General features: G+C 46.5%; 1 protein-coding gene across 5 annotated transcripts in view; it reads left to right on the top strand.

The window, feature by feature from the left end:
* Positions 1-230: 230 nt before the first annotated feature.
* Positions 231-14393, top strand: part of LOC144676053 (uncharacterized) — a 59829-nt gene continuing 45666 nt past the window's right edge. For all 5 annotated transcript variants that reach the window (XM_078536576.1, XM_078536573.1, XM_078536574.1 and 2 more), the window contains exons 1-2: positions 231-807; positions 7464-8230. In XM_078536576.1, coding sequence (XP_078392702.1) covers positions 756-807; positions 7464-8230 — 819 coding nt within the window. In that variant the 5' untranslated portion in view covers positions 231-755. The remainder of the gene's footprint in view (positions 808-7463; positions 8231-14393) is intronic.

The raw sequence follows: 14393 nt of genomic DNA, 5'->3' as shown, positions 1-14393 counted from the left end.
AACATCACATACCAGCCGCTGCAGCCTGATAGGAGTGCATTCCTGCCCATCTCTCTCAGCACTTGCTGTGTGTTCACTGGAGACAGTGCAATGGTTGAGAAGTTACTCATTATCTGAAATATTAAAAGATACAAAAAGGAGCTTTTAGTGCCTGCCAAGAAACTGGAGAGAGCCAGGGGCCTGAGTGGAATAATTCCAGGGCTCTTTCTCAATGCACCTGTTTGTGACGAGAGGCTGAAAACAGGAAAACAAAAGGATATACATTGCAGCTCCAACGAGCAGCTCCCAAACTTCCACTCTCAGAGTTCAGAGATTTACCACAATGGAAAAAAGGAGCGTTTTTTATTTATTTCAGTATTCACTAAATGACCACAAGTCTTCACCTTTCAACCTCCCCTCCAAGGCAGGGCTGTGAGTGGCTGCTCAAGTCTGCCCTGTCCTGTTCCAGGATTGAGTTCTGTGCTGATTAGCTGAGGTACTTGTAATCCCCTCCTCCTCCCCACCCTCTCGCACTATCAGCAAAGGAGCTATTCCCTTCTTAAAGTGATTGCTGGATGACTGCCTTGTGGCAAACTGCAGCCGGTGATCCAGCTTTGCTCACACCCAGCTTCCTTCCTTTATTACGAGCTGAATCCAGCCAGCCAGTGATTGGAATATCTCCTCTAGAAGGCCCAAGGATATTGTTAGCAGCCGTGGGGAGAACTGGAGTCTGAAGCAGAGCAGCAAGAGGCTCATTTGGAACAGCTCTCTGAGAGATGATGTTTGGGAGAAATGGCATCTTCGGAGTAGGAAGTTCCTGGAAAAAAGGTAGGAATTGAAAGAGATCAGCATTTGTTGGGGTTATTAGTGTAACTGAGTACAACTGATCCAACCTGTCAGTTAAGCTAGGCTGTACTGTATTATCTTTTAAACCTGCCATGTCGATTGGACTCCCCCTCCCCACTATCCTGTGAAACTTTGATTAAGAGGGTGTGGTTTGGAGTGGTGCTGACCCCTCTCAGTCCCCTCTTTGTAAGTGAGTCTAACAGCCCTTGCCTGGCTGCTGACAGTCCTGCCTTGTTTTAAAGCACCAGTTAGCCAGGGCTCCACAGAAGCCTGAACTCTATTCTCGATACTCGGCTTCTCGATACTGGCCCTCTGGAGGTGGGTGGGGAAGCGAAAGGGCTGGTAAAATGGCAGTGGAAGGCCTCAGGAGGGAAGCCCGAGATCTTCCTGCCCACTGCCACAGGATATTTTGAGAGGCGGGAATGGCGGTGGCTCAGCTGTCTGTCCACCAGAGGTAGGCAGCCGATTTAACTATTAACGGTCATTTTACACCTGCATTGGCCTTTTACTGGTGTCGGAACAAACCCCGCTGCATGGGAGACATCTAAATACATTGAGGTGGTTTCCCAGTGTGGGGACCTTTCTTCTCAGAGACTCCATGTCCCACAGAGGGGCCCCCAGCAGCAATGGCTATACCCACAGATTCAACACCACCACTGGAGGGTTCACCCGTGGAGGGGGCCTGCCTGGTCTCAGCACATTTAAATAATCCTCCCCAGTTCTTCAAAGATGTCTCAAAATGGAGGCGTCTTCTTCCTCTCCCTGCAGCCTCAACTATGCTCATGTTACCAGAGGCACTATTGAGGTTGCCAGGCTGCGGTTTTCTGATTAGATGGGCAACACGGAGAGGCAGGCCGCCATCCTTAATGGGATCCCTCCATTTTGCTCAGCACTCGAATTTGGTCCCAGCGGCAGGACCAATGGCATGCTAGTAAATTTCCAGTTATTCATTTCCACCTTCCATTTCTGCCCCTGAATCCATTGGTGAGCAAAGAAAGGATGGATAAACTAAATGGTGAAATGCAAAAGAGTCAAGGAGCAGTGAGACTCAGCAGTTTTGACAAACTAATGATTAACAAAGGGGGAAGGCAAGTTAAGAAAGCTCGATATAATGTGAGATCCTGAGTTTTGGGGGCACAGAGTATAAAAGCAGAGAGTTAATGCTGCATCCAGGTAGATTATTTGCACAAGCTACAGTTCGAACACTGCGTCCAAGTTTTGAACAATTCCTTGTGACTATATTTGCCTAGCATACAACAGCAGCTGTAGAATCTTAGATCAAACGTTATCTCTTGGAATCTTTGATCAGGAGGGTTTGTTGGTTATTTTCAAATAAAAAGCTGTGCCAATTCTGTGAATAGGGGAAAGATTTGGCATGAATCTGGCATTAAGTTAGCCATTAGCCAGTGTTTAGCCATTTCTCCTAGACTGATTTCATCTCAGTCGCAAGAAGCGCTAGCAACCTGTGGCTTTATCAATCCGCTGATGCACTATTTTTGGACGATGTGTAATACTTGAAATTGAAATGTGTTTTTGTTGTAATTATATCTGCCTTTGAGTGGGAGGATTTTCCCCTTCAGCTCCCGGCACACAATGCTCCGTGGTTCAGTTTCATAAAACAAAAAAGTCATCCCTGAGATTTTTCACCCTCATAGTATTTGGTCACACCCTCTATAACAGGCAACAGGTCAAACTGCTCCCATTTGTAGCACTGGATCCTTGTTGGTATAAAAAGCCTTGCTGATACCTGGGGTCAGCATGAACAGTTAACAGTATTTGATGTTAAAATCAAATTTTGAGCATGTTATAGTCCTGGACTGTCCAGTCGCTGAGCCACTTTTCAGTCTTACCTGCTCTCACTCACTCTCTCGCCCCAACAGAACCAGCTAATCCACTGGTGGGGCAGGGATTTTAAAATGTACACACTGTGCTGTTGTATCAGCAGGGACCATATTGGATTGACAATGCAGTTAACCCGAGGATTCACGGATTCCTGAGTTCCAACAGAAGGACAGCTTGGGGAGGGAGTCGCAGAATGCTCCTGCCTGGAGAGCTGGTCTCACTGTCTGTGATACTTTAATATTTCAATGACCCTATCAAAATCCAATGTTTCTGATTGGGAAGGTTTCAGAGCTGAGGGTTGCTTTCACATAGTTCTAATTCCCCATTCTCACGTCATCTCTTTAGATTAAATAAAGACAAATTATGCATCAGGTCACTTGTGAGTCGAGTTCCACTTTCTATAAAGATTCTAGAACAAAGGACTAATGGATTGTTATCAAAATCCTGAGCAAATATTCAATCTCCTCATTATTCAGAACTTTCTTAGTGGCTAATTTTATTGCTGGTTCTTTAAAGTGGATAAAAGAGAGCTTTTATTGTATTGTGAACAGAACTGGTTTAACAGGAATACACACTATAGTTGACTCTGTGTAAAAATTCACTATGGTTCTCTATAAGGAATTATTAGCAAAATAAAAATGTACAGAATTGGAGGGAACCTTGCAACATGATTTGGAAATGGGTTGGGAGGAAGGAGACAGAGAGTAGGGATAGGGGTCTGATCTCTGAGTGGCAGGATGTGATGAGTGATTGTTTCCAAAGGATCTGTACTCGCTCTCAGCTTTTAACAATGTAAATTAAAATTCGGCTCCGTAGTGATGATGATTTTGGTGCTGGGGGAGATGTGTTGAGGTAAAACATGGTGTGGGGGCTGGGCTCCCACCCCTTCCAGCCCAGTCCACACGGTTCACCATGTTGTGAAGGGTGATACCCTGGGAATCCGGTGCGTACACTGGAACTAAAGCAGAGTGGGTGGATTGTGATGTCAGTCCGTGTCGAACACTGATTTGACATCATGTCATTTTGGACCTTGCTATTCCTGTTAACACTCTGCCTCTTAAATACACATAGCTGAACATGCTGCACAAGGGACACCCCCCCCACCCCCCCACCCCATACTGCACCACAAGCGCTAGTTAAAGATATCACCATTCAACTTGCAGGGGAGGTGTTTTTGACTATTTGCTGTTTCAGGATTAGTGGTACTGCACTGCAGGAGTTGGGAGAGATTGGTGAAATCTGAAGGGAGTGGTGCCGCACGTTTGGAATGAGTTGATTGCTTCTGAAAGGCCTCCGAGTGCACCACTTGCTCCCAATCATGAGGGCTATGGTCACAGTTACCCAGTGGGCTGCAGGCAGATGGAGCAGAGGGAGCAGACAGGAGAAGCAGTTTGCAGAGGAAGGAGGAGGAGGGCTTTCAGCAGGAGGCCGTACCTCTGGGGGTATTCAGACAGCATTATTCTTACCTCTACCTCAGCCAGGACCAAGGCTTCAGCAAAACGGATGCCATGTTCTCAAACCAGACCCGCAGCTGCAAAGCAGGGGAGGATGGCATTGCCAGGAGCTGTCAAGATGACTGTGGCCCCAATTTTTACCCCAGTAGATTTTTCTGGAACATAATTCAGTTCACCGCCTATCACTGTATCTGGGAGTTTGCAGAGGTTCTGTACACTAGGAGCGGGAAGGGCAAAGTCAACCTACCCAATCACTGACTTAATTGTAGCGAGCCAGGAAGCCAAGAGGCATTCAACCTCCGCGCCTTCCAGCCTGATTATAAAGCAACCACCCCTCCCCCACCTCCCAGCAACCACCCCTCCCCCACCTCCCAGCAACCACCCCTCCCCCACCTCCCAGCCGGATTATACAGCAACCACCCCTCCCCCACCTCCCAGCTGGATTATACAGCAACCACCCCTCCCCCACCTCCCCCACCTCCCAGCAACCACCCCTCCCCCACCTCCCAGCAACCACCCCTCCCCCACCTCCCAGCCGGATTATACAGCAACCACCCCTCCCCCACCTCCCAGCTGGATTATACAGCAACCACCCCTCCCCCACCTCCCCCACCTCCCAGCAACCACCCCTCCCCCACCTCCCAGCAACCACCCCTCCCCCACCTCCCAGCAACCACACCTCCTCCACCTCCCAGCCGGATTGTACAGCAACCACCCCTCCCCCACCTCCCAGCAACCACCCCTCCCCCACCTCCCAGCAACCACCCCTCCCCCACCTCCCAGCCGGATTATAAAGCAACCACCCCTCCCCCACCTCCCAGCAACCACCCCTCCCCCACCTCCCAGCCAGATTATACAGCAACCACCCCTCCCCCACCTCCCAGCAACCACCCCTCCCCCACCTCCCAGCCGGATTATAAAGCAACCACCCCTCCCCTACCTCCCAGCAACCACCCCTCCCCCACCTCCCAGCAACCACCCCTCCCCCACCTTCCAGCAACCACCCCTCCCCCACCTCCCAGCCGGATTATAAAGCAACCACCCCTCCCCCACCTCCCAGCAACCACCCCTCCTCCACCTCCCAGCAACCACCCCTACCCCACCTTCCAGCCAGATTATACAGCAACCACCCACCCCCTACCCCACTTTACAGCCGGATTATACAGCAACCACCCACCCCCTACCCCACCATCCAGCCTGATTATACAGCAACCACCCCTCCCCCACCTCCCAGCAACATCTCGTCCCCCATCTTCCAGCTGCTCCTGGGAACATGGTGGTGTGGTGAGGGTCGGGGGTGGGGAATTTAAGCTCCACCCAGTGCGTGCATCTGTAAATGTATATAACTTCAAGCAATGTATTTTGTGTGTGTGTCTCCTTATGGAGAGTTCTCCAGAACTCCATACTTTGTGTGTATGGCCAGTACTTTGTGGGGGTGGGTGGCCATTGTCAATAGGAATGGCACCCCTGATGGCAACTAACTACTTGTCTGACACAGTGAAATTTTAGCTGGGGGTCCTGCAAATGGCTGAGGTGGGATCATCTCTGGCTTTCCAGCCCATTGTTGGGGACCTCGCTATCCTGACTAAATTCAGCCCATTTTTAAAAAAACTTCTTCTATGGGATGCGGGCATCACTGGCAAGGCCAGCATTTGTTGCCCATCCCTAATTGCCCATGAACTGAGTGGCTAGCTAGGCCATTTCAGAAGACAGTTAAGTGTCAACTACATTGCTGCGGGTCTGGAGTCACATGTAGGCCAGACCAGGTAAGGATAGCAGATTTTGCCCTCTAAAAGAAGGGTAACATGTTAGCATGGATAGAAGATTGGTTAGCAGGAAAAATAAAAAAGCAGCATATTATTTAAATGGAGAGAAATTGCAGAACTTAGCAGAACAGAGGGATCTGGGTGACCTGGTACATGAATCAGGGAAAGTTAGTATGCAGGTACAGCAAGCGATTAGGAAGGCAAATAGAATGTTGGTGTTTATTGCAAGAGGAATGGAGTATAAAAGGTTCCCTCCTTGATACAGTTGTACAGAGCATTGGTGAGACCATGTGTACTGTGTACAGTTTTAGTCTCCTTATTTAAGAAAGGATATAGCTACATTAGCGGCAGTTCAGAAAAGGTTCACTCAACTGGTACCTGGGATGAAGGGGTTATTCAATGAGGAAAGGTTGGACATGTTGGTCTTGTATCCATTGGAGTTTAGAAGATTGAGGGGTGATCTTATTGAAACATATAAGATCCTGAGAGGGATTGACAGAGTGGATGGGGACAGAGTAAAAAATAAGGGGTCACCCATTTAAGACGGAGATGAGGAGAAATATTTTCTCTCAGGGTTGTTGGTCTGTGGAACTCTTTCCTCAGAGGAGTGGAGACAGGGCCATTGAATACTTTTAAGGCTGAGATAGATGGATTCTTGATTGACAAAGGGTATGGGGGTAGGAAGGAAAGTGGAGTTGAGGCCATATTCAGATCAGCCATGATCTTATTGAATGGCAGGGCAGGCTCGAGGGGCCGAATGGCCTACTCCTCCTAATTTGCATGGCCATTAGTGAATCCGATGCATTTTTCTGACAATCAGTTCATGGTCACCATTATTGAGACTAGATATATATTTCAGATTTTAGTTGTTTGTTAGTACAGAACTTGAGTATTGCTGAAGAAAGAGACATTTTTTGTCGAAGCTTTTCATCTTGCACTCATCAGGACAATGCCAATGTCAGGGGAAACAACTGTATGAGAAAAGAGTGCTGATTGGTTTGCAAGTGGACTCTGACTGGTAGAGGCATTGTATTTGGGAATACACCAGTTGATAGTGACTGATAGTTAACTGCCAAGCATTGTTTGAAATTGCCCACTTGAAATTGGCCAATTGTAAACCATCTTCTGGAACATTCAGACAAGTCAATCCTCCCTGAGATGCTAGAGGGTGGGGAAGAGGGGCAAGTCAAGTCAGCGTCTCGGTGAAGTCAGAGTTGATGCAAAGAGCTCCTCAGGTAATTGGTGATGATGTGGAGCAACAATACTGAGAAACATTTCTTTTCATTTTACACATTGTAGATCTTTTCAGTGTTAACTGTGGCCTCAATGGTCTGATATGTTACAATGATGTCTCTTGTAAGATTGAGCATACTGATTTAATAAGCATGTGTCTTTTCAAAGCTCACTATCCCCACATAAAATGATTTAGGATGCCCCTATGGCCCTAATTCTGATTATGTGACAAGACCTTGGCTGCTTGAGGCTGAAGACTTGACACTGGCGTTTAGTTTGGTAGAAAAACCTTTGACTTCTGAGTAATTCTAAACTTGATGAAATGTGGCTTTTGTGTTCCTAGTGGTGAGACAGGAATCGTCCAAGAGGAAAGTTGTTCTGACCAAAGTGACCCTCCTGCAAAATGGCTCTCAGTGTGAGGACATCCTGTCATATCCAGCGCTAGCCAAGACAGGAAATCCTGAGGACAACCCAGTGCAGCAAACTAATAATCACACGGAACTTGCAAAGTCTGGATTCCAGAGCTCATTCTCAGAGTATGCTGCAGTGAATGAGCCATCAAACTGCACCATCCTGAAACTGTATAAATCTGAATCCGAAGATTCTGGTGTTGAACTGCCCAGCGGTGCAAACTCACCCTCTACCCTTTCAGGATCCGAACAGAGTTTTGTTGTCCATCGGAGGGAATCATCTTGCGACTCTGGGATGGCTTTGAGCACCGTGTCCTCATCCCCTGTTATTCAACATTGCCCTTTCCCAGTTGACTGTTGCAACTCTGACAAGTGTTTAAAAGGAGATGGAAAGGCTGAGGGGCATCAAGAGGCCCCAGTAAAGGTGAAGAAACTACACACAGCCTCTGCAAATTGGAAAAAAAACAATAGCTCAAACAGAAACTTTAATCAGAGTCCTACAGTTATAGATGAGGAAGTGACACAGGCCAGACATGTATCGCTTGTTGAAATAGTGATTGCTGATACCAATACACCAGCGTCTCTGAGTGATACACTGAAGCACGCAAATGAAGCTCAGTTAGATCAAGAGACATTGAAGAGGCGACCATCAGGTGACAGCCTAAAAGACTACATGGAGGAATGCTGCAGGTTAAGTGAGGTAAGAGAACATTACATTATTTCTCATTTACATCTTCCCCCAAAGTTCACAAAGATTAAATTTCAATCATGAATGAACAGAACTTTGGGAAGATTCACAAGGAAGAAGAACTTTGAAGTGAATTGTTTTGACCACTGAGAACCAGCTGAGAAAGTGAGGAAATCATGAGGCAGTGTGGTGTGGTGACTCAAATGTTAAAGGACATAGAACCGAACAGGCATGGGGGCTATAACAGGCAGGGGGCTATAACAGGCAGGGGGCTATAACGGGCAGGGGGCTATAACGGGCAGGGGGCTATAACGGGCTGGGACTATAACGGGCAGGGGGCTATAACGGGCAGGGGGCTATAACGGGCAGGGGGCTATAACGGGCTGGGGCTATAACGGGCAGGGGGCTATAACGGGCTGGGGCTATAATGGGCAGGGGGCTATAACGGGCAGGGGGCTATAACGGGCTGGGGGCTATAACGGGCAGGGGCTATAACAGGCAGGGGGCTATAACGGGCTGGGGCTATAACGGGCAGGGGGCTATAACGGGCAGGGGGCTATAACGGGCAGGGGGCTATAACGGGCAGGGGGCTATAACGGGCAGGGGGCTATAACGGGCTGGGGCTATAACGGGCAGGGAGTATAACAAGTGATCACCCATGATCTTATTAAATGGTAGAACAGGATCGAGGGGCCAAGTGGCCTACTCCTGCTCCTAATTCATACGTTTGTATGAATAACGGGCAGGGGGTTATAACAGGCGGGGATGTAACAGGCAGGAATGTAACAGGCAGGGGTGTAACAGGAGAGGGATATAAGAAGCAGGGGTATAACAGGCATGGGTATAATAGACAAGATATAACAGGTGGGGGTATAATAGAGAAGAGATATAACAGGCGGGAACGTAACAGGCGAGGGTATAACACGGGGAGCATAACAGGTAGGGATATAAGAAGCGAGGGATATAACAGACAGGGATATATTGGATGGAGGTATAACAGGCGAGGGTATAACAGGCGGGGTGGTATAACAGGCAAGGGATATAACAGGTGGGTGTATAACAGGCGGGGGTATAACAGGCAAGGATATAACATTCGTGGGTATGACAGGCAATGGTATAACACGGGGAGCATAACAGATGGGTGTATAAGAGCGAGGAGTATAAGAGGGGAGGGGTACAACAGGCAAAGGGTACAACAGGTGAGGGGTATAACTGGCGGGGTATAACGGATGGGGGTATAATGGGCAGGGGTATAGCAGGTGAAGGTTATAATGAGCAACTGACATAACAGGTGAGGGGTATCACAGGTAAGGGGTATAACAGGCAAAGGATAAAAAAGTGTAGGGATATAATAGGCGAGTGTATAACTGGGGGGTATAACAGGTGAGGGGTGTAACAGGCGGGGGTGTAACATGCGGAGGCGTAACAGGTGGGGTTGTAACAGGTGAGGTATATAACAGGAGGAGGCATACAGATGAGGGGTATAAGGGGCAGGGCTATAATAGGCAAGGGTATAAGAGGTGAGGGATATAACAGGCAGGTGTATAACAGGCGGGGGTATAATGAACAAGGGATATACAAGCGGGGGTACAACAGGCAGGGGTGTAACAGGCGAGCTGTATAAAAGGCAAGGTGTATAACAGGAGGGGGCATAACAGGCAAGGTGTTTAACAGGAAAGGGGTATAACAGGCAGAGGTATAACAGGTGAGGGTATAAGAGGCAGGGGAATGACAGTAGAGGAATATAACAGGAAAGGGGCATAACAGGTGAGGCTCTAACAGGCAGGGGTATAAAATTTAGGGGTACGGTATAACAGGCGAGGGGTATAAAAGGAGAAGGTATAGCAAACGAGGGGAACAACAGATGAAGCTATAACAAGCAGGGAAACAACATTCAGGGGTATGGATTACCAGGCGAGAGTTATTACAGTTAGGGGTATAACAGGCGGGGGTGTAACAGGCAGAGATGTAACAAGTAGGGTTATAACAGGCGAGGGTATAACAGGCAAGGTGTTTAACAGGAAAGGGATATAACAGGTAGGGGTATAGCAGGTGAGGGTATAAGAGGCAGGGGAATGACAGGCAAGAAGTATAACAGGTGAGGTATATAACAAGCAGGGGGTATAACATTCTTGGGTATGGCATAACAGGCGAGGGGTATAAAAGGCGAGGGAATAACAGACGAGGGGAATAACAGATGGCAGTATAACAGGCAAAGGGCATGCTGGCGAGGGGTATAACCTGAGGGGGTTTAACAGGTGGGGATATAACAGGCGGGGGCACAACAGGCAGGGTACAACAGGCAAGGGGTATAACAGATGGGTGTATAACAGGCAAAAGGTATAACAGGTGAGGGGTATAACTGGAGGAGGAATAACAGGTGGGGTATAACAGGTGATGGGTATAACAGGAAAGGGGTGTAATAAGCGAGGGGTGTAACAGACAGGGGTATAGTAGGTGGGGGTATAACAGGCAATGTGTATAACAGGCGGGGGCATAACTACTATTCCCACTTAGCACTACTGTCCGAGATTTATTCCTACCCAAGGTATCTTGATGTTCCTCTAGACCCTAAGGGGTTGTGTTCCATTGGCTCAGCTCAATAAGAAGGCAGCTGCTTTACAATCTGGACAGGCTTGGTGACACGATGAGAATAATTAAAAACAAACATTGAAAGAAATTGCATTCGTAGATCAAGATTGGACATCAGACGGACTGAGCTCACAATTCAAATTGTTCAGAAGCCAAGAAAGCTGTTCCTCAAACACTACAACTTCTCTTACACACAAAAACAATGACCTTGTTTACATCATCAAATGACAAAATAATGTTCAGTGGGTTTGTCCCATTCACTCCGGAAATGCTGGGGACTGGGTAAGCTCAGAACTGTATAGTCACACAGCTGATGAGCCTGTCTCCATGTTTCTTTTGGTTGTTTCCTGAGTAGCTGAACAGATGTGACTAAAGAACGTTGGTCACCTTCTCATGTTTTGTTTTTGCCATTTAATCTGTCTCCATTATGTTTTCCCACCCAGTCTCCCCTCTCACTATCCAAAACACCCATCAATCCTCTGGCCTATAAGAAACACATCTATTAAACACATGTCATGACCTCAGGATGTCCCACACCATACCCATAAAACCATAAGACATAGGAGCAGAAATTAGGCCATTCGGCCCATCGAATCTGCTCCGCCATTCAATCATGGCTGATAAGTTTCTCAACCCCATTCTCCCACCTTCTTCCCGTAACCTTTGATCCCCTTACCAATCAAGAACCTATCTATCTCAGTCTTAAATACACGACAACCTTTCAGGTAGTTGTAAAGTGTAGTCACTGTTGGAATGAGGGGAACCAGCCACCATTTTGTCTGCAGTAGAGAGCTTCAATTGGAGCTTGGTGACTGAGGGAGTTTAAGGGTTAAGTTAAGGGTTAAATTCTATCTAAAGTCTAGTCTTTCTTTAATTTAGTAATTAACTAAAAGTTCAGTTACAGTTGGAAGAAGGCAAGTTTTAGTCCAGCCTTAAAACAGGGCTCACATCGTCTCTGCTTGCAGCTGTAACTAGTTAATTAGATAACTGGCTTAATCAGGTTTTCAGAGGCTAGGTTCAGGAGTATAAAAGTAGGCTATTTTATAGTGCTGACTTTGGCTGCACTGGAGTGGTGTGTTTGGCTGCAGTAGAGAGCTTCAGTTGGAGTTTGGTGACTGAGGGAGTTCAGTGAGGAGGTGCTCCTTTCTTTTTCCACCTTTACTCAGAAAGAGGAGCGATGACCTTGGTAAGTAGGAATTGGTGAATAAATTAGAAATGTGTCATATTTTTAAAGTCCCTATACTTGGATTTAACTGTCAAGCGCCAACAATTTCTCTAAATTTAAGGGCCAATATGATAAAGTATCATAAATAATCCAAAGTAGAATAAAGTTAACGTAAGGGAAGTAGAGTTAGGACATGGAAGGGCAGCTCAGTTGAGTGGAATGCATGTCCTGTAATATGTGCAAAGTCATGGGCACTACTGGTGCAGGAAGATGACCACATGTGCAGGAAGTGCTGTCAGCTGCAGAAGCTCTGGGTTTCAGAGCTTGAGTGGTGGCTGGAGTCACATAGGCTGAGAACTACGTGGATAGTGTATTCAGGAGGTGGTCAGTGGGGGAGCATTTAGGAGACAGTGATCATTGTATTGTGCATTTTAGGATGATGTTAGAAAAGGACGATAGGAAATCCAGAGTAAAAATAATTAACTGGACAAGAGCTGACTTTGATGGGGCAAGAATGGAGCTGGGACAAATAGACTGGAATGAAAGATTGGCAGGAAAAACTGTAGCTGAACAATGGGCTACCTTCAAAAAAGAATTGGTTTGGGTACAGTCAAGGTATATTCCATTGAAAGGGAAAGGTAGAACAAACAAATCCAGAGCTCCCTGGATGAAAAAGGAGATAAAGAAGAAAGAAAGTAGTAGCTTCTGAAGTGGCTCTGCAATCTCTGTGTATTTAGGAACAAATTTGTCACAAAAGTTCATAGTACTGAGGAACAATACCAACTCTCTCACATTAGATGGGGTCAGAGGTGCATGAATGGGTTGATGTTGTGTGTAGGTTTGACTCCAGCTGCTGCCATTCTGTACACTAGAAAATCAATCTCTGATGCTGAGTGTGTGCATTTGTCCTTGTTGAGTGTCAAATTGTGTTGTGCAAGTTGAGTGAGCACTGCTGATAACCACTGATCATGTTCTGCTTTGTCCCTTCCATGGACAATGACATCATCAAGTAGGGTGAGCATTCCCTCAATGTTTCTTCAGTCTTGTCAGACAACCTCTTGGAATGCACTAGGTGCTGAACTTAGTCTATAGGGAGCTCTGCGGCATTGAAACACCTTTGTGTCACAAAAGCTGTAAGATATTGTCTTTGCCCTGCTAGTGGTATCTGAAGGTAGCTCCATAGCATGTCAAGCTTCATGAGTGTGAAGTATTGAAATTATGCTGTTAGTACTTGGATTTTAGGAAGTGGCTACTTCTCTGGAATGATAGCTTTGTTGACCACCTTAAGGTTGATGCACAGTCTAAGTTCGCCATTAGTCTAAATTCGCTAGTTTTGCATCATACAATGACTAGATTTGATATCCATGGCAATGAGTCGATTTGCTCAATGATACTGTCTGCTTCAACTCTTCATCCTGTGACACTTTGGATTGCAAACAGCAAACTGTCTCAAATTTTGTGAAACTGGTGGAACTGATGTGTCACATGAGAAGTGTGACAGTCCCCCATAATCTCCCAAACCCAGTAAATAAGAAAGGATACTGGCATGTATAGTCAGCATCATCAGTCACAATGTGGTGTCTTCAAGTTTGAATCCAAACCTATCGGAAAGGTTTACTTCCTTAATACATCTGCCTTTAGCTGCATAGAACATGAACCTGTCTGGGGAGAAGTTTCTGTAGCGTTCTGGAACTGTGATCATTCCCAAAACTGGAATAATTAGTTGTCGTAAGCTGAAAAAGTCTGTCACAGGAGTGAGGGAAAGTTGCAAAAATTACCAATGGTAAAGCTCCCTGTAGTGATCAAGTAGATCTTGAACCCCAACATCCATCGATCCCACCACATGGGTGGATCTCCCAGTGAAGAAAGGAAAGGTGGGGTAGTCCGTAGATTTAAATGTTTTCTCCATCATCCTCATTGCCACATAGTTGTATATTTTATCAGGGATCTATGCAGAGATGACACTAATTTCCATGTATGTAACAGGTTTTATTCACTGTTTTAAAATATCTACTCCATGCATCTAGCAGCTTCCAGCTCTTTCTACAGTTTGCTTACTTTCTCTAAGTCCATACCCAGGCTTAACCTGGGTTAATCAAGGCTTAATCAAGCACATTGAAACATAGAAACATAGAAAATAGGAGCAGGAGTAGGCCATTCGGCCCTTCGAGCCTGCTCCACCATTCTTTATGATCATGGCTGATCATCCAACTCGATAGCCTGCTCCTACTATAGAAATATAGAAGCATAGTGAGCATCAATAATAAACAGATTCATATAATCAAACACAGAGCATATGAATTTGGGGCAGGAGTAGGCCATTTGGCCCATCAAGCCTGCTCTGCCATTGATTAAATCATTGCTGACCTGATTGTGGCCTCAACTCTACTTTCCTATCTACCCCTTAAACCTTTTGAC

The sequence above is a fragment of the Cetorhinus maximus genome, unplaced genomic scaffold (assembly GCF_964194155.1).
Source record: "Cetorhinus maximus unplaced genomic scaffold, sCetMax3.hap1.1 HAP1_SCAFFOLD_1325, whole genome shotgun sequence".
Lineage (NCBI taxonomy): Eukaryota > Metazoa > Chordata > Chondrichthyes > Lamniformes > Cetorhinidae > Cetorhinus > Cetorhinus maximus.
The sequence above is the reverse complement of the archived record's forward strand: the minus strand, read 5'-3'. Positions and strand labels throughout refer to the sequence as shown.